The sequence below is a fragment of the Centruroides vittatus genome, unplaced genomic scaffold (genome assembly GCF_030686945.1).
Source record: "Centruroides vittatus isolate TY-2023 unplaced genomic scaffold, ASM3068694v2 contig_10, whole genome shotgun sequence".
NCBI lineage: Eukaryota > Metazoa > Arthropoda > Arachnida > Scorpiones > Buthidae > Centruroides > Centruroides vittatus.
This window is the reverse complement of record NW_027120658.1, coordinates 2,353,581-2,375,741: the sequence shown is the minus strand read 5'-3', so window position 1 is coordinate 2,375,741 and position 22,161 is coordinate 2,353,581. Positions and strand designations below refer to the sequence as shown.

Sequence of the window (22,161 nt, the reverse complement as noted above, 5' to 3'; positions counted from 1 at the left end):
ACCAAAAAACTTAAGTGAAGATATCGTTTGAAATATTATCACCCAAAACACATTGCAGTTATCATGATAAGAGAACGTAATAAAATGAAATCTCACTACTTAATCACGAATTAAATGTTGAAGAATTAAATACACTTTCTGAATCTCACGGAGCGAATAATTTCAAAGAAATTCACCGAGTTTTAAAATATTTGCATAGTTTTAAAATTTAACTATGCTTGGCAGGCACTTGACACACAGATTTTATATTAATTATTATAAATTTTTAATGAATTTAAGTTAATTTGTATATTTTCTTACGTTTCTGATATTATTTTCTTTGTTTACTTTTATATAATATAATTTTGTTGTAAATTTATCCATAATTTAAACATTAAACTTATAAAAATAAATATTAACATTGATTTTTTACAGAAAACTTTTAATTTATCTGTTTAAATACTATTTAGATATAAGTTTAATTAAGAAAATTGTAATTTAGAAGATTTTAAAAAGTAAAAAAACAATGAAATTCGTATTGTAAACACAATAAAACCTGCGTAAACCGGAATGGCACCAAACTGAATATTTTTTCGGTTTGGCAGGTTTCCGTTTTGAACAGGTTTTTGCTTTTTAACAAAGATAATCGCTCCGTTCTGAAGAATTTTTGCTATTTAGGCAAGTTTTCCTCTTGGACAGGTTATACTGCAATTTAAAATAATTATAAAGATTTTAATTGATTTTCTTTAAGAGGGCACACTTTTCATCGATTGTTTTAATAGTATTTTTTAAATAATTACTCAATAATTATCATTCATATAGCGTGTAATTTACGTTCTGATATAATTTAATAAAATACATAATTAAAACTTATAGAAAAGTAAGCAACTAGAAGAAAATTTTTGTTTAGATCAATACAAATTTACAGAATTTTTATAAAAAAATATAACTGATAAGTATTAATTACGTGTCACTTAACACTTATTGTATGCATAAAAAACTAAAGATAATTTATTTTATTATAATTAAATAATGTAAATCAAAACCTGTTCTGATTAATTACTGGAAGAGTTAACTCTTCATTTATTCAAAATTGTCACATATGAATTTAATTTCATTTATTTATATATTTTTTGTTAATCAGTTTAAATTAACAGATAAATAAGAGGATAAGTAAATAAAATTTTAACATTACAACAGTTAATATTTATTAAATTACTAATTTGTCACTTAATTGAATTAAACGAGTAACTTGATCTGTAAATCAAACAACGGAAACAATTGAAGTCGTTAATATAAATTTTACACGTATTTAAATTTTATAAGGTGAATAAATACAAATTTAATTAGTTTAAAATATTGAGAAACGAATAAAAATTGTTTGGACCCTCCTAGATTTTGGAAAGGAACAAAATAAAATCATTTTTAATGCATTATTACACGCTAACTTCTAGGTAAAATGATAAATTCCTCGCGCATAATAATAATTTATGCAATTATATATCAAAGAAAATAAACAGAAAGTTCTTAAACGTAATTAATATTGAGATATTTATTACTTTAATACATATACACAACTACATTTAATGTCTAATTTTCTTAATCTAAGAACCAAATAACTTCAAATGCTTAAATTAAACAGACAAAACCATAAGTTATACATAAAATTATACACCGAAAGTTGTTTCCAAAGTTATTAGAAAAATTCGACATCTCATAATAATATTTTATAAAATTATTGAAGAAATTAAATATTAATATAAATAAAGTTTTAAAAATATTCGTGTATATTCATCTGAGAATCAACAGAAAACTAATTACGTATACTTGTACATAGGAATTGCTTGATAGTAATTTTAAAAAATATGTATAAATATTACCAATAAACCAATTTCGAATTAAGATTAGTTTCTTAATTTATATGACAAAGCTTACGTTTTTTTTAATTGGGATTTTTTAGTATGAAGAGGAAGTTTATTAATGATGCTGGGATCATGGGATAAATAACATAATTTTAAATATTTGAAGAAAAGAAAAAGTTTATAATTACCAAAACCCGAAGGAGAAAAATATATATCTTTCTGATTTAATAAATATGTTATTAGACAAATGTGGAATAAAATCTACTCAATAACATGTGATTTACAATTATTTCACAATATTACTATCAAACAGCTGGTTGTAAATGCTTTCAGGTTGACGAATCATATTATTACATGATTTAAAAGATTTTTTACATTATTTATATAATATAGCATCATTTAATAACCGTTAAAACATATTTATTACCTCTTATTCTAAATTTTTTGTATATTTTTCAACCATTTCATTTACAACTATAAAGTTTTTATGTATTAAAAGTGTACAAGTTGTAAGGTGTTTTTATAACAAATTGTGTGCTCATAAACAATTTTCTGAAAATACTTCATAGTTTCAAGTGTTGAATAACAAAAAATAAAGTGAATTTTCCCCCAAAAATTGTAGTAAATATTGTAAATTTTAATGTATAGATGCACGGAACCAAAGTACGATATTCAAAAACACGTAACACGAAGGCTACTTGGACGTTTCTAATTTTTTAAATTATTATTTTGTATTGTTAAAAGATAGATTTATACGAATTTATAGAGAGGAAGTAATTATTATTAAATTACTGCTTATGGTTTCCTGTAAACATGTTTATATGCATATAAGAAAGTATACCCATAAAGGAAGCATACATATCGCTAATGTAGCTCTTAACACTATTCAGCTAATGTTGTCAAAGTAAGTGCTTCAGCACAGATTGAATACGTCCTTTAGGAACTGCGATTAATTTCGTAGTAGAAAAACGCCTGATGGCAGTTCCTGGTCAAGGTTAATATTGTAGTTTCGTCTATTACATACTTTGTAGATAAAACTAAATCAAGATAAACATTAGTGTGAAGTCTTAAAGGGACATTAAATACCACCCTTAATTGTTTTAATATAACATAGATGTTATTATTAACATTTATATATGAATACATTCGACTTCTTTTATAAAGAGCTCTTCTTATTTATTTAAATATAAATAAATGCGTTATAATTAAATTAAAATATTAATTTATATGAAAAATCCAAAGTTGGTTTATCCGGATAATTTGTAATTTCTTTTATAGAAAACTCAATAAAGCCTTTTCATTTATTGTATAATTCACTTATATGAAAAAGTTTTTGATGTTGTAGATTATTCGATCAGTACGTATAGAGTGTTAAGATCTGTAAACATTTACTGTAATTTTAGATCGGTGCCATTCAAGGGATGCTTTCTGCTTTTCTACAGTTCTTCTGTAGCGACTGCATTCATCCCTTTTTTTTATCTTCACAAGAACTTACACGATCAATCAATTCTCGTATTACAAAAAAATTCTTTGTGAAATTGTTTCTCTTTAGTAATTTGCAAATATTGAGCTTATATTTTAAGTTTCTAAGAGTAAAAATTCCTCTATTTTTTCGGTAACTAAGCTTTTTGTAGAAAGTAAATGTTTACAGACGTGTTAAAAATCTTTAATTTAACACAAGTTTAAATTAAAACTTGAACACTTTTAAAATGTAATTAAGAAGGAAATTCAAATAAACATTCAAATTAAGATAAGTCTATAAGAATTTTGTTTCAATTATTTACAATTATCTTAAATATTTATAGTCATGTCTTAAGTATATAATTAAATAAAAAAATTATTAAAATATTTTGTTTGATGAGGTAAATCGACGATATTTATATAACGAATGAATAAGCGTTATACTCGAAGTAACGTTACAATTTAGACACTAAGAGACGTGTTACGTATCATACGAATTGTTTACTTCTAGATAAAATATAGATTTAATTAAATAATTATTAAAAATTGTATTTTTAAGTTTATTCAGTATACATTAAAAATAAATATTATAATTAATCACTAGTAACAACTTTAGGGTCAAAAACACAAATAGGTTTAAGTTGCCATCTAGAAATCCTTTCTAATTTTAATATAATTAAGTATTTACTAAATAGGGTCTGAGAAAGAAGAGGAAGAGCATGAGCAAGTCGCAAGTATACAAGTCCACTCTTCTCCGAAACTAATACAATATGAATGAATCAATCAATGATAAAACTATTAACATTTGTTTTATTGATTTTTAATCAACAAAAATCAATTAAACTAATAAAAACAGATTAATTTATAAAGTAATGAACAAAGTTTCTTGTAAGAAAGTTTTTACATAACGAATGGCCTTACTTGACCCTCTATTTCGGCCTTTTATCAAGTGTTTTTCTTTTTTAGAGTACGACAGATTAAAATTTCCATTTTATAAATTGCAATATTAATAATTTTTTTTAATATTTAATTTTTATAATTTTTAATTAAATTAAGAAATATATTTATTCTCTTATATTCTATTTGTTCTGCAAAAAGTTTATAGTAAATTATTTTCTATGGGCACAAAACTTGAATGAAATGAACAGATAATATAACGTTTTGCAGCTGGAAAATATTTGTTATAAAATTTAACTTATTAAATGTGAGTAATAGCAAATCTATTTGTGGACTGTTTGACTCGAAAGATCGATAATGTTGGAAGCAGATGTCCAATCGGGCAGAAATACAGTGTGACGGTGACAATGGTTCAATAGAAATTATTACTTCATATTGGAAGCATTACACCAGAAAATTATACTTTGATCTCTTTGGCGTGTGTTACGTTTATAAACGTAAATTGTACTCCTAAAATATCAACAATAAGTAGTATATCAGTTAATAAACACGTTTATTGAGTAGTTGGATCTTATAATAAAACGTATATAAATTATATACAAGTAATTCGATATTTCAACTTACGATAGATAATGAATAAAAGTTTATTGTTGAATATATATTTGATTAAATCAAGCTGGTCCAAAAATCAGCTGACCGTTGAAGCAAATAAATTAAATGTAACTATTCGAAATTGTCTTTATTCGTTCTGAAAACTTGCTTAAAATATATCTCCGGGGCCACCCTGTATACAAAGTCTTATAACTAATGAATTTAGGGTAGGGTGAGACAAAATGAAACACTTTAAGCTTATTCAGAAATCATTAATACGATAAGTTTTGGAATCCATCAACACGTGGAAGCACTTTTGTCTGGTTAAAAGTTGAATTCATCCACCCTTTTCTAGAACGTGGAAAAATTGGTTTTTATGATTTCTATTTTAGACAATACAACAGTATTTACTGTTGTATTGTCACATTTTTAACTAGCCATTATTACGAAGCTTCTATTAATGCAATTTTTCCATCCTTCGACTCTACGTTTCTTGAAGATTTCTGAAGATCCTCTTTCCACAAATGGGCCATTACGGAACGAAGTATAAGGGGCCTTGTGGAGCATAGGAATTTTACGCAGATCCGGGATCATTTATATTTTAACTAATAAAGACACACAAACAGTTGGTATCATTCTTAAATTCAGTGAGGTACCGATAGCAAACGACTCGAAGATAAAATACCAAAATCTCCTTCAGAAAAGGACCGACAATACATCATTAAATAGAATACATTCACGTACTAAAACTGTACATAGACGTCGATCTTCTATTGTGGGATCCGGCCTCTACTAAACAGATTAAATCTGTTAAAACATATCGACAATGGCGTTGTTAAATTTGATACTAGAAGTGGGTGTCTACAGAAAATTTACATAATAATAAATAAAAGTTTACCTTTAATAATAGATGAAAGTTTTTATTATACTTTGTTGTTTACTGTGGTTTCATGTAGCAGTTTACTTTTCTTTCCATGCACTACCTTACATATGAGACACAATAGAACACATAGACAGTATTTATAATACGGATAATTGTTTTAAGAATAAGTTTATTGTTTTAATTAATTTAATTTAGTTGTCATGTTAAGTTAGAAAAATGCGTGTATCTAGTTAATTTTTTCAAGGAGAAAACCCTTAAATGTTTCATGTTACCCCACCCTATACCTTATATTTATATAGTAACGAAATTTTAATAAATTAATAAAAGTATTATTCACTTTAGAATCTTTTAAAGAATTTATCAATTAGAAGATTTTCGAGTAAAATAGCAACCGATTTTAATAAAAACAACATACTTCTTATTGATTCTATATATATTTTTATCTATACTTAATCGCTAAATCGATTATTTTTAAAATAAAAAAAAATAGAAGCTACACTCTTTAAACTTACATTAGAAATTATTAGTACAGGATAATTGATGATAAATTTCAATTAATTAATTAAATTTATTATAAGTAGGTATAATGCAATTAAACATATTATAACAACTGAATAAATAAATGAAATATTACGAGGGCTTCTAACAATCGTAAGATTTAAATATACGAAAGTTATGTCAATGGTTATATGAATTCAACACAATATTATTGCAAATAAGACTTAAATAGAACGTGTGTTTGTCTGCGTAGTCTCTTTAGTACAAGTTTATTTGAAGTTCTAACAAAAATATTGAAGAATTGCTTTATCTTATCCAAGATTACGTTGCTATTCTCAATAATAAAACTACTTGATTTATTGCTTAAAAGTTTAAAAATTAATTAAATATTTTAAAATAGTTTATTATTTATAAACCAGGAAGAATTTTTACAATTTTAAACAATAATTTTCTTCGGAAATCGTGTGAAATCTAATTTAAATAAAATAATTTGGAGATAAATTCTTGAAAGGATTTTAAACTTTAAAAGCCTCTAAAATGAGAATTTTATTTGATTATAACATTTTAAAAAACTGAATTTTTATTTATAATTTTAATGGAATTTTATTTATTTGAAATTACGAGTTAAATCATTGAAATGTAAGACCACGTTTTCTTGAATGGGATTGACGTGGAAAATGGAGATTTTCTATTCTTTATTGACAAATTAGAATACCATTTTTGAATGTTTAAAATCTTTAGATGAAATGAAATTTCTTTATGTAAAAGTATTCTAACAATTGAGAGAGAATTCTTTCCTATTTGCTGTGACAGGAAGGGAATTGTTGAATGGATAGCGTTTCAATTTATTACAAGAAAATATTTCGTTTGAAAATTTTGCCATTTAAATATCTGGAAAATGTTGTTACTCTTGAATTTGAAATACACGGAGACGTGTAAAAATATTATCAGAAAAGAATGAAGTAAATTCATGAATATTTAGTATTTACGAATAAAAACTTAGATAAATGTATTCATAAAACGCTCTCTCCTGTCTCTCTCTATACACACACACACACATACATATATATATATATATATATATGTATATCTGCATTATATAATTATTGTCAAAACATTTGAGTTTAAATGACACTGTTTAACAATATTTACCAATTGATATCACATGTACAATACTTTTAAATTTTTCAAGTTTTAAAGTAAATTTAGAAGCTTTATATCACTTATATGATATTTAAATTTGTTGATAAATTTTTAAAAAGTGTCAAAAACTTAATATTTAACAGTATTTACAGTTATTAAAATACTTTATAACGTTAAAATTATTTTATTTAAAGGGTCTCCTTAATGAAAAAAGTGGTTTAATGTTATTTAATGTTTTTAAAATATAATAAAACATTCGAGAAAACTATTTTGCAGGATATAAAAAGATTTTTCTACTTTTAAATTTGACTTTTTTTATAAATATTCAATTCAATGCTGCTTTACTCAATCTTGGCTTAAAGACATCACAATACAAGCGTTATATGAGTTCAGAAGAAATATTTTTACAGTAAAATTTTAAATTTTGTATAAATAATAAAATTTTAAGAATATTTTTATAATTTTTCTAGCAGTTGGATTATTTTATAGTTTATTTGTTCATAAAATAAATTCCAAGTTATCTAATATAATAGCGAAACGTATTAAACTATTTTATTTATTATAATAAAGAATTAATTAGGTAAATCTTAAAAGTTTTTACGGTTTAAAAATATTATTTTACTTTTAAATATAGAAACAATAGTTATAATTTAATATTTTATAAATATATTGAGAAATATTTAGTTCTTTGTTGTGTATATAATATAGGGCATCAATATATAACCTATATCATATATTTATCAACGTATCAATATTTAATATTAAGATATATATATTTATAATACAATCTAGTTATATGTATATAATAAATATAAACGAACTTTAGCGATATAAATAAATATTAAAATGGATTTAATATCCGGAAGAGTTAGAAAATCTGATATGCAAATTAGTGATAGTTTTAATTATTTTATATAATCGAATTCCTCCATGCTTTATTGAATATGCTAAATTAAAATATTTTAAGTTTTTATTGAAATTCGTAGCTTTAGTATTAGTCTTTTACTTCTCGTGTTAATTAGCTTTCAATAGTATTGTGACGTTAAGAAGTGATGTTAGTTAACTGGTTTGTACTGCAGCATTGGCATGACACTTTATTGCGTTATAAGTGTAAAAAAGTTCTCTTATTAAAGTTAATAGAAATTAAATATCAATACTTTTAAATAAAATTTTCTAACAATTTTCATTAATTGTTAACAATATCATACATTTTATTTAATTAATCATAAAGAAAAATGCTATTACAAATATAAAATATTTGTTTAAATCGTAATTACTGGAACTATCTCGTATTGTACATTGCTTTAATGGACTTTCGGCAATAGAAAACATTCCCCTCCCCCAATTAATCCGTTAAATCAAGGGTTTACTGTGTATACAGTATACAATATGACACAGAATCACAGTAAAAAAGCATAATAATACAAAGAAATAGATTTTAATTAGCTTTTACGTAGCATTCAAATAATGTTTTAGTATAATCTTTTGAAGTGTCTTTCTGCAAATAATTTTTATTCAATGTTCAGAACTTTGTTAATTGATGAGGAAAAAAGATAACATTAAAGAAAGAAATTAAATATAATTACATTAGTTAGAAAAGACGATTAAGATTTTTATATAGAAGAACAAATATAACAGAATTAAATTAAAGAATATTCGATTAATAATTGATAAGAACAAGTTACAATCTGAATCTTTGATCAGTTAACGAAGCTGACATTTAAAGTAAACTCAGCAAAGCAGAATTACATTTTATAAAAAATCTATTTAAAGTACTAAAAAAACTGTTTTGAAAGTTTTATTTTATTTATTTATTTGTAAATTTTGGCATTAAGCTAGAAAAATATACTTGAAGGTCGTTGAAAAATCATTATTTGAAACATTATTTGGTTGATTATTAAACAATTTACATATTGAGCGTTAAATTAAACAAAGGGTAATTCTGAAATTAAAACCTCTAAACAACGGTCACTGACGGAAACAAAAGAATGTCCGCTTTTAGGAGGTGAGGCTTTAAAAACCTGTATTGGAGGTAAAAGTTACAAAACCTCAGTTTATTTTAATATTTTATTATTATTATTATTAAAGTATAATTATGATATTTTATTCGACGATTGACAAGTTCTGAGATATTTTCAACCATAAAATATTTACGATTCTTTGCCAAGAAACCAAATCAATGATAAAGGAATGTCGAATTGTTACGACTTTCAGCTATACAATAACTGTCAAATTCTCTAAAAATATGTTTAGTCCTTGACATTTAAAAATTTACGAAATTTCCAGTTTATTGATAAATGTTAAATATTATTTTAACTTCAAAAAGGACAAAAAAATTCAGGAAATTTAGCGCGAATACCCAATTAAGAAGTTAAAAATCGATACATAAAAACAGAAAAGAGAGGAAGCCATTTGTTACGTATAAAAATTTAACATCAGTATGAAGGCGTGTGTTAAAAACACGCAAGAGAATACGTGAAATTCTTATTTATATAAAGTATTTTAGTTAATTTTTCATAGGCGCATAACTTCTATTTATCGATAGAAATGATATATTATGGATTCACGAACTCACTTACAAGGATGATAAAACGATAATCACAATAATAAATGCTTGGTTCTAATTAATAAAGAAGTCATTTATCAATAAAGCAGACGTCATTGAGACACGATTACCATTTAAACTGACCATCGTTAATGCAATCTTCTCAACACTTGAAGATTTAATGACATTTTGGCCATACGAAACCAAACACTTTCAATATTATTTAATGCAAGATCATTAAAACTTCATAAAAGTATTAATAATATTACAACGACCGTATCAAATTTTTAGGTTTTATATTTTAATTAAATGAATATTTACATAAATTCATTTATCAAAAATTTCCTGTTGATGGTATCTTTTATGTTAAATTTCATACAGTGAGGGATAATTATTGATTTATATTTTAAAAAATTAGTAAAAATTTCTATTTCAAAGCTATTAATTTATGTGTTTAAAATTTTTATCGATAATTTTTGCTCGTTTATATTATTTTAACATATTTCAACTTGAGATTTTTAATTTAAACAGAAGAATTTATGCATTTTTTTTATATGTTTATACTTATTTATTCAGAAAATTTGTAAAATAAACAAGAAAGAATTGTAAAAATTTACTTAAAGTAGCCGTACGGGTATATTATACGAGGAATAAAAATATGATATAGTTGAATAAAAGTTAATAACTAAAGAAAAAATAAATTTCTCAGGAGGCATACTTTAAAAATAACCGAAGAATTAATTAAGAAATTATTTTAACACATTCTAGCCTAGGGATAATAACCGTTTACGTCAGAGTATCAAGTAAAATTTCGTAAAAAAATTTAGTTATTGAATATACTTTAAAACTTCAAAAAGAAAAATATATATATATATATAAGTCTATAACTGAAATTCCCCAACTTTATCAATCCGATTTATAAAATTTTTAAAAGTGAAAATTGAATAACTTTTGGTTAGTCTCTTCAATGTTACCACTTAAGAATGAAAACATTTCTTTGCCTGCGGATATCTTTCTTTTTAGGAAATGCTTTAAAAAAGAATTTTATGGAAAACAACATTTAAAAAGAAAAAACGAAAAATATTCTACTTTAAAACAGATTTTTTTTTCTCTATTAAAGTCTTGTTATAGAATCTACGATAAATCTAAATAATAAAATTGAATCGTTTGTAGGTACTAATATAACTTTCCTAAAGTACAAAGAGTGCAGACGGATAAGGGAATAAATCAGAAGAAAGCTTGAAATTATCATAGGAGGGATGAAAATATTTTGATGAAAGTTTAAGGGATGATAACTTTATCATCTCATTAGTTTTATAGGCAATTTTGTTTGCTTTCACGGAGGAGAAAAACAAGTTTTTGTGAGGTGGAAAAAATATGTGTGATATTTTTTCAGTGATTATTTTTACTTTACGATGCGACTAAAAGACATAAAAAAAGTTATTATAGATCCTAACTTTTCTAAAGTCTTTAAAAGGTACGTAGATGAAAAGATTTATTAAAATAAAAACTGATTTATCGTCGATATTTAAAAAAAATTATTTTTATTAATGATATAAATTACGAAATAATCTCCTTGGATTTTTGTTTGTTACAAATTTATTTAAGTTGTTGGTTCCTTTCTTATTTTTCCTTCTTAAAAATCATTCAAAGTATACGAAGAATAAAATAATTTTGGAGTTAAAAACATTGGCGGTTATTCTATGAATAAAAAGGGGAATTTTCTGGGGCCCTCACCAAGCAAATCTTTTATAAGAATATATCTTCCCAAAAATTAACTTTGAAGAAAAATTCTTAAAGTCAACACTATACCTAGGGCACCTAATTCAAATTTGCTGGGGCCTATGAAGCTGTAACGCTCCATTGGTTAGACTTAAACAATTCAATTGTTAAAAAATTCTTTAATCCTTTAAGATTTAACGGACTTTAAAAAGAAGAAAAGAATTATATATAATAATTATTATACACATTTCTTTAAAATTAATTAAAATAATTAATAGAAAAGTTCACCTGTTTTTCACTAAAGAGATGAATTAATATGTGATATTAATCATGTAACCCAACTATAGAGCCTATGAATAATCATCGAAGCATATTGTACTGTACTTAGATCTATCAAAATGCAATAATTTGTATCGTGAAATAGATTATTCATATATAATAACAGATGTATTCAATGAATAATGTGTTCTATATGCAGTGTTAGATAAAGACCTGGCATGTGAAATCTGATCGTGTTCCAATAATTCATTTATTAATTTCAAGAGAATTTGAATGGTAAATGAACACATTTTAATCTTGAAAATGGATCAAAAGTCCTAATAGAAATTGTAAAGGATGAAATGAAAATTTAATTTAGCTCAAATATGACAACATTTATCACTGAAGCGTTACAGATCATAGGTAAATGCATTAATAACTTATCGTGAATTAAATATATCCTCTATATTTTATGTATTATTTAGTTTTTAATTTATAAAACTTACGAATAAATTATTATAATTCTTTTTACAAGGGGAAAAAAAATTAAAAAATTAATTTTCTCGGAGAATAAACAAAAGACCACGTTTCAAGTTATAAAAAATGGTTTTATACAAAATTTTATTATATTAAATAACCTAAAATCAATTTTTAATATTATATTTTATTAACTTTTATATAAATTATTAAAATTTAAGTGAATATACATATGAAATATTGATTAAATTTAAAAGAGTATTAGAAAAAAATATGCTTTAACTTTGATTTAAATAAATGAAAATATTTAACAAAATTATAATTTAAACATTAAATAAAACTTGAAAAATATCTAATATTGTCTTATAATTTTATATAAAAAAAAACTTATATTTTCAAAATGTTTTCCATTCTTAACACCTGTTATTACTTAACCTTAAAGTAAACTTCTTTATTATTAAATAAAATTATTAATGCTAATAATCTGATAAATTAATAATTTATGAATTGCTAGGTTCTAATAGTTAATAAATTAAAATTTTATTAAATTTTTCTGAAGTATATTTAGAAATGAAAACATTTTTAGTTGCATAATTTATTAACAAGCAGAAACTTTTAAGGACTAATATAGCATCACCTGCATTAAATTTTCAGGATACCATGCTTCCCAATTTTCATGTTTTTAATGAATAATTTCTTCATTTTATTAAATTATTTAATTTTAAAATATATAAAAAAATTAATATAATATTAATTAAAGGCCAAAATGGTAAAATATTTAAAAATAAAATTGTTAGCCTGTTTTTTCGAATTTTACAGCTACTTTTTGACTTTTCAAAGGAATTTTAAGATAGAAAAATAGATGAAATTATAAATGAATACAATTTAAAACACGTGAAAAATAGAAGAAAACGTGTAAAAGTATCTTATGATGTTAAGAAGTTAAGCAACACGTCGTGTTTTAGAAGATCAGTACTTCAAGAATAAAATTTTCTTTAGCAGAAATAAATTATAATTAAGAATAAATATAGTTTAAAAGATTATTAAATAGTTCAAGTTAATCTATTTATGAGAAATTATAATTAAATATGAACCACGTGAAAACTTTCATTGCATGCAAACCTTTGAAAAATGATCAAGAATAAATCAAAATTTAAAGAGAATTTTGAATTTAAGATCGACCGCAATTGTAAATTCGAAAACATGTAAAGATTTCTTAAAATTTAATATTTATTGTTTATATTTTTTACTAGAAGGAGGAAACAATTTAAAAAACATAATTAAAATAATGTTATTAATGAGGTATACATGTAAATTTACGTAGAGGTTAAGGAGAAACTTGCGTTATGACAAAAATTACAAGTATTTAATACAGTTATAACTGTTTCAAATAATTTAAGATATAATAATAAAGGGCATTGTATTACAGTTAATGCGTATATTAATTAAGAGGATGCAATATGGATTAATAAACATTGTATAAATCAAGTAAATGAGAAAATTAGATGATAATATTGCATGACAAATCAAGCAAATCTTAACAACAAATGTAATTATATCAAAGGTTCTATAACCAAATAGTGCGGAATAGAGTAATAATTGAAATTCTATAGTGGAAAAATTCCAAAATCTGTAAAATATTAAGTTAAATCTTAGGAAATAAAGTTATCTTATATTCGTGTTAAAACTGGAAACGTGTTGCGTTACTTTACAGTGAAAAATTTAATAAAAATTCGAAAACTTTACTCTTCTTAATAAAATATGATAAATATAATAAGCTATAAAAGAATAGAGGAGAAATATTAAATCATAATGAAGAGCTTAGAGTTGGCGAAATCACGATACGAAAGTTCACACCCTGTTTTAAAATAGAATAAAATCTTAAAGAGAAAACGAAAAGCAGCATCATAAAAATAGATTCAGCTCACGCATATAAAATATGATCGTAAATTGAATATTTTACGACTTTCTATTTTCTTTATCATATGCTTTGATGAAGAGAATGAGAAAATTTCACTCTAACCTTATATTGAAGTGGCAAAAGTAATCCAATCAAGTCATCTCATTTACAGTTATTTAACTTTTTAAATAAGATGTAAGTGAATAAGTATCGTCTTGTCTTCAAATTCTTATACTTTAAGGGTTCTTCTTTAAACCACTTAATCTTAAATTAGAACTTTGAAATTGTAGAAATGATGATAAAATATTTAAAGATACGATAGTTAATAAGAGGATAATGTATTAAAATGTTAAATAAATCATCTGAACAATGGAAGAAAGGAACGTTAATTAAACGTTCTCAGTTAATTAAAACGATACATTTCTGCAGTCCAATATAATTGTCGTTCTTAAGAAATTCTGAGCATTCGACTCAGATTTTCTTAAGAATTACTATCTCGAAAATAATGTAATGAAATTTTGGATCCATGATGGCAACTAAGAGATCTGCAATAGCAATTAATTAAGAGATCTATAACAGCAAGTAACTAAGATGGTTTATTATGGTATCAGAATCATCTCTTCAATGGGGGAACCATATCATTGAAATCAGAATAAAATCTTTAATGTTCTTGAACTGCGATCAAAATCAAACATAATATAACTCTATTCAAGTGTTAAATAATTATTTTATTTTACAAATTACACTAAAAACATTTTGTATTCCTTACAATACGATTACTGAACTCAACATACATTATCCTTAAGTAAATTCATCATTCTCATTAAACTAATACTATTTATAATTAAGAGAATTTCATGAATATATATTATTCGAATGTGTTATGTATAAATTATTAATTTGAACTTCTAAAATCTTACATAATATAATAATTTATAGCAATATGTTCAAGCTGAATCAAATGAAACAATGTTGATGGAATGTCATGCGAAATATTAAATTAAAATTTAATTAACATTTCATAATTAAATTTAGATTTACAAATCAAAATATTGTTAAACAGAAAATTGGTAATTTAAATAGGAAAGATGTAAATTGAGAATCAGATAGCATGAATGCTGACATGTAAATCCTACTCGCTTATGGAACTCTTTAAATAGGATAAATAAATAATTTGGAAGCCAACAGAACATAATAAATACATGAATATATATTTAGAGAATCTATCTGAAAGACCTATATGATTCAGAAATATTCATGGATTTTATTATAGATCTATAGAATCGATGGAATATGGCAACGCGACACATGGGCGATCTGCCAATAGAGGATACCTCCCCGGAAGACTTTCTATGGGTAACTGGCCCCCTACTTAGTGTTAGACACGTGAAGAAAACGCAGGAAACCCCACGTGGCCAGCCTGTTGGTAAAGCGCGAACCCGCGACAAGATGTTTAGTCGTTTTATACATTATGGACCAGAAATTGCAGATTTGTAAAATCTACCCCAGAATAGATACATTTTTTTAAATAAGATAGTATTAAATAGCACAAAGCTATAATATTTTTTTAAAATATCGAGTAAAACGTATATTATATTATTATATTAGTCTAATAATTTACTATTAAGATTAAAATTACAACTAGAATTTTAAAAATATTTAATTTAAGAATTGATATAAAAGTCTTAATTTTATTAATTCTCGTTTTCATTAAATAGCGTTATATAAAGTTATTATTCTGAATTATATACACATATACACGTATTCTCTAACTATATTGTAGCAGGGTATATATTTAAATAATTTATTTATTATAATAGATTTAATTATATTTATTATCTAAACATTTAGCTATATTTTATACAAGTTGGAAGAAAATAACACAAGAAAACATTTTTGTTTCCTTTGATAAATACTTGATTCTATAGACCTGTGTGAATCTAGATGATTTGTCACGATTCGACTCTACGACAAAGGATGATGATACTTATTAGATTTGTCTTTATATAAAGGTTTGAAAATAAATATTTTCTTGCACCTTTCTTACATTTTCTATTTGTCAAGAAACTAATCTTCGAAATACCATTAATCAAAATTTAAAAAATTTCATTAAACTCGCATTCTATTTAATATAAAATTTATTACAAAATATCACAGAAATAAACTTTGTTAATTAATAACTATTTTTATTCCTTAAAAAAATATCCTTAAAGTGTAAAAACAAAGTACTTAATTAATTTTCCATTCGACGTTAAGACTAAGACTATTTTTCTTTATGCATTAGACAAATTTAATCAGAAACGAAGCCACGTATTTTTTTTCTTTTTTTCCGTAAGTTTGTAGAGAAATTTGAAATTTATGACTGCTGAAAACCTGATTTTAATAAGAAAAACATTAGGATTTGATTTCTATAACTGTAGAAATTCTTGCTGATTAGTTAAAATTTTGAAGGGAGAAGAATTTTCAAAGTGTTCAGTAAATCAAGAAAGAGCTCTGAAATATTGTACTTTTGTTTGCAAAATAATCTTTCGCACCAAATCCTTTACAGAAATGTCACTCAAATTTATTCCTATCGACAGAAGATTAGTGGAATATAAGAAAACATACCACCAGTTGTTTGGATTTTGGTTAAATTGTTTTCTTCTTCTTCCTCTTCTTCTTCTTCCAACTTACAGAAACTTTCTTATTACTATTTATTTTGTATTTTTCATACATCTTTGTTTTGTTTTATTTCATTTCAAAAATTACTTTCAATAATTACATTAAATTGAAATTTATAAACAATATTTATACAAGAAAATTAATTATTTAAAATAAATAAGACTTAAAATAAGCTCAAAACATTATATATTTACACGAAATTTGGCTCGTAATTCTTGGTTTTATTCGCTTATTTTCATATAAAATGTTATTTATAATTTTAAAAAATATTGTTTTAAATTAATTTTAAATATATAAATTTTATTAATTATATTTTTATATTATGAAAATTATTATATTTTAGCGCGCAGTATCATCATTAATATCGTGTTAAGCGACATATCAGGATAATTTTTTTTTTAAATTTGGCCCTCAAAATAATCGTACGACGTGTATTACGAAGGTTAAGCTTGGGATTCGAGTATTCTTTATGTTTTAAAGTCCAAATAACTTCAAAATAAATATATATGAAGAATGTTACACAAATAATTTGGTGCGCGTTATATGCCGAAAAATAGATTTTTTAATATACAAATATATAAATAAATGTATATTTTAAAATAATTTTAACGTTTTTGGCTTTAAAATAAGCAAATTTGCGTAAATTAGAATCATTTTTATGTATAAACATTAATCAAATTATTAATCAAATTTTAAATCTTAGTAGAAGACATAAGCAAATGCGTGTCATTTGTAATTAGAAGATTGCTTATCTTAGAAATAATTTTACTTTAACTTCAAGCAAAATATTGTAGAGTTTTTTGGGAATAATTTATAATATTGATTTGAAAATTTGGAAAGGATTAGAAAAGATTTCTTGATAAAAATCGGTAACTAGATTATTCCAAAATTACTGTAACACGTATTTCCGAGTTAAAAAAAAAACATGTATTTCTCTAGAGAAATATCAGCTGAGAAGTTATAAAAAATTAATATTATTTCGTTTGTTTTGATATAAAACATTTTAAAATAATTAAATAACAATTTAAATTACATATTTTAGCTTTAAAAAGTAGCATTTATTACTTTTCTTTTATAGATAATGTTTGCGAATGTTATATTATTTAATTAAAAATAAAAATTTTTAATGATTTAAGTGTAAAATTATATATTACATTTAATAAAATTTTACGATTCGTCAATATTTTTAATATAAATTAAGTAATTATAATTAATTTTTTATAAAAATACGCGATTACATCATTAATTAACCTGTTTAATGATTATATTTGTATAATTGATAGTGATTACATCATTTTGTTGGAAGAAAAATTAAATTTTATGTCAAAAATAATATTTTATATTACATTTTTTAATAAAATAATGTAAATATTTTTTTGAATTATGCGATAAAAATTATTAAATTATCTAGCGATAGCGTATGACAATTTTATGTGATTTTTTAAAGAATTTATTAAACTATTCGATAATAAACGATCGAAAATATAAATTTGTATTATAAATTTATATGAAATATTTAAACAATTTTTTAAATTCTAAACCTTGTCTCGTATATTTACGTTTTAAATGAAAATAAATGGAGACATCGTTTGTCTCGACAATTTTTTTATTCAGCGTCATGTAAAAAATGTTAAGATTAAAGTGAAAAATATCGAAAAATAAGTTAAATTTCTCTAAAAACAAAAAGTAGGAGAGTAATTTCATTCTTTTAACTTTAATTTTCTGAAAGATAAATAATATCTTAATGTTATTTAATGACGTTCATTGCTGTAACATCATCAACTTATTAAGTGATTCATTCATCATTAATAAATGTCAAACTTTTTTAAGTTTAAATAATAATTTATAGATATATAATTACACAAATGTAGCGTCAAAATGTCTTTAAAAAAATTTAAAATAAACCAACGAAACCGATATCTTTGCCAAGTGATCCCCAGCATCTTTAGAAACCAGTAAGTAAATGAAAGGAAAATTGTTTAAGGATGATGGATAACACGTTTAAAACTCTTGAATTCTTCTTTCTATCGTGTTTTTTTTTGGATAAAAACAAGAAAAATTAATTTTGATGTCATTATATGTTTAATTTTCTATTTATATTATCGATTTTCGTAAAGTTAAACTGCCCTGATTCTTTGCAGAGTCTCATTCAAGATGTAAATGCATACAAAACGGATGTTTTAGAAAACAATAAACCCACAAACTGACCTTGTGGCATTTGAATTGGATAAACTAAGGAACGAGTAAATGAATACGATTGTTAAAATCATTGTTGTAGTTTTATACAAGTTACAATTTACAAAATTTATTTAAGTTTATATTAGGGTCACTAGCCACCTCTAGAAAAAATTTGATTTATCTGAGGGGTCGGGAAATTACTAGGGGGGGTCGTTGGGGTTCAATATGTAATTTACACTTATTCTGTGACGTGTAGAAAGGGGTCAATAAAGAGAGCACGACGAGATAGACGAGCAATAAAGATTGGAAAACCCCTGCTTTAAATTCATATATTTAAGTAATAAAAATGCGAAGAAAGCAATTTAATTATTATTTCGTTGTGTTTTCTCCTTGTAAAATTGAAATTTTTACCATTAAAAATATGAAAGCTTTTGAAAATTTTTACCAAAAATAACATTATGAAAGGATTTACTTGACTAGAAAGTTAAGAAATTATTATACTCTTTTCAATATTGACAAGTGCTTTCTTGTTAATAGAAAATCGAGTATTCATATTTTGAGTTAAAAACTTTTAAATTCAATTAGAGAATTTCACATTGAACAGTTAAATTAATTACATAGCAATTTCGTTAGAACAAAGAGCTTAACACTTTGGCAAAAACAAATTTTCTTTTAGAAGTATATAAGCGGAACAGTGTGCGAACATTATGTTATAATTCAATAAAAAAATAGTGAAAATTTTATTTATTTTTCGCTATATTTTATTGTCATTCGAATATTGTTTACTATATTAATAAGTGCCATTAAACGTCCATTGAATCGAAACACGGGGTGATCCAAAAGTTAGTTAACGATTATGAAGCATAAATTACGACCTTATTTAAATTTTTCTCGTGTTTTTGCCAGTTTAATACAACGAAAACACATTTTTCTAAACACAGTTTACAATTTATATTCGCAAACATAACAATAATACACGGTTTACTACTTTTTATCCACCCCGTATAAATAATAGTACTCTACAGAAAAAAAGAACAAATTCTTCAAAATAATCGAAATTAAGTCATTAATAAAAATATATGTTTTGTTTTTAAAAGTTATTTATAATTTTATTTATGTATGTATCTTATTAGATATAACTTTATTGATTAAACATAACTTACACATAAAAAAGATCGTTGTTTATAGTAAATCAACGAAAGAATTTTTTTTATTTCAATAAAGTTTTATTTATTTATTCATTATTTGTATAAACTAGAAAAATAATTAATCTTTATTTACATTTGAATACTCACAAAAATTAATTTTTACATTAATATAACGCCAGTTATTAGGTTCTAACTTAATGCCTTCTCTCATCGAATTTATCAATTTAACAGTAACTAAAGGAACATTAAACGATAATTTTAAATTGTAGATTAGAAAATACATATATATATATAATAAATTAATTTTGGAAGAAGGAATTTAAAGCAACATGCTGTTAAAACGTAAAAAGTAAAGTTGAGAAAAGTTGGTAAATTGTTTTCTACGTTTGAAAAGAAGAAAGAATTTACCTTTGTGAGATCGACAAGAAGAAAGAAGACTGTTTTAAGCTTCGAACAGACGAATGTTCGACGATCTATCTTCAATGTGACCGTCTCCATCCGACTGCCGGTATTTTATAGGAATAATCACGTGACGGCACCGAATGTATAGCGCCCCCTACATAATCTCGTGTACTAATGACATTTCGTTACACGTCGTCACCATTCCAGTTAACTGTTATTCATTTATATCCTAGCAAAATTTGTCAGCAAATGGATGAATTATCAACACAGTAAATAAAGCGAAAAACAATTATACTGAACTGGAATGGACTTAGAATCAAAGATTCCGAAGAGCAAAGATGCCAAAGAGTTACGTTAGCATAAATTTACATAAGTGATTACATAAATTATAAGTGGTAGAAAACCATTGACCCAAATGTTTGGTGGCTTTGAAGGACTTAATCAATTAGAGAAGTTTCGTGTTGAATTGTAGCCAGATACACTTATTGAACAGTACAAGTATTTGTTACTAGGCGTCTATTTGTCTTTAAAACGTTCTACATTCAACCAACGTATCAAAGTTTAAATCAAATTTACTAAAAACGTAATAGAAGAATTGTATGCAGTTTTACTTGTAACTATATCATTTGTATTAAAATAAATAGGATTTTCGATTTAATTTTAGTTTCTTCGCATATTTTTATGTAGGGAATTGGTTTAATTATGATAAAAGTATTCATCACAAGTCGAAAAGATAAAATATCACTTACATAAATATAACTGAATACTAAATCAAATCTTACAAAGAAAAAAAGTATTTTATTGTTATTATTATTATTTTTTAAATAGAAGAACCTTCTGTTAATGAGATATTCGTGCTTAAATCTAATTAAATAAGTTTACTAAATTGTGTTAAACATGATTTATTATTAAAATATGAAAATATAATATTTTTATTATTGTTTTCATGTGAATATAAAAAAATAATAATAATTATTCTGAAATTTTATTTTAATTAAAAGTAATATAAAATTAACCTCCAAACAACGGACATTTTTATATTCTTATCAGTAGCCGTTGTTCAGAGGTTTTATTTATTTTGTCTATGAAATTAATATTGATAAACGTTGATAAAATAAGGTAATTTTATATTAAAATAATAATAAATAAATATATAATTTATATATAAAAATAAAGATTAGAATAATATTTATAAATACTTTTTGCTTAAAATAAATTATGAATAATATATATATATATATAATATTAAACATAAATAAAAGAGCAACCATAAAGATGAGAATACCTAAAATAACAATAATGTAAGAGAAGCAACATTATTTTCTAAAAGACATTTGACCTATATTTTATTTTTTTCCTTATACTGATGCCCTTCAGTTTCCTTTTCATGATTTTCATTATTATACTTTTATTGCTGATATTATAAAATATTACCTTCTGGAATTTATCAATGTAATTTAAAAAATAAATATAAATCACTGTAAAAAATTACTATAAAATACTACACGATGTTAATTAATATTTAATTATAATTATAATTATAATTTAAAACACCT

General features: G+C 23.8%; 1 protein-coding gene across 2 annotated transcripts in view; it reads right to left on the bottom strand.

Moving 5' to 3' along the window:
- Dh31 (diuretic hormone class 2) overlaps positions 1-20,751 on the bottom strand; it is a 51,440-nt gene extending 30,689 nt beyond the window's left edge. Inside the window, exon 1 of one of the 2 annotated variants that reach the window (XM_067268179.1) lies at positions 20,612-20,751. In XM_067268179.1, the coding sequence (XP_067124280.1) occupies positions 20,612-20,701 (90 nt within the window). In that variant the 5' untranslated portion in view covers positions 20,702-20,751. Of the gene's footprint in view, positions 1-2,029; positions 2,052-20,611 lie in introns of those variants that run through there. The other variant, XM_067268245.1, reaches the window with a different exon arrangement.
- Between the last annotated feature and the right edge of the window lie 1,410 nt (positions 20,752-22,161).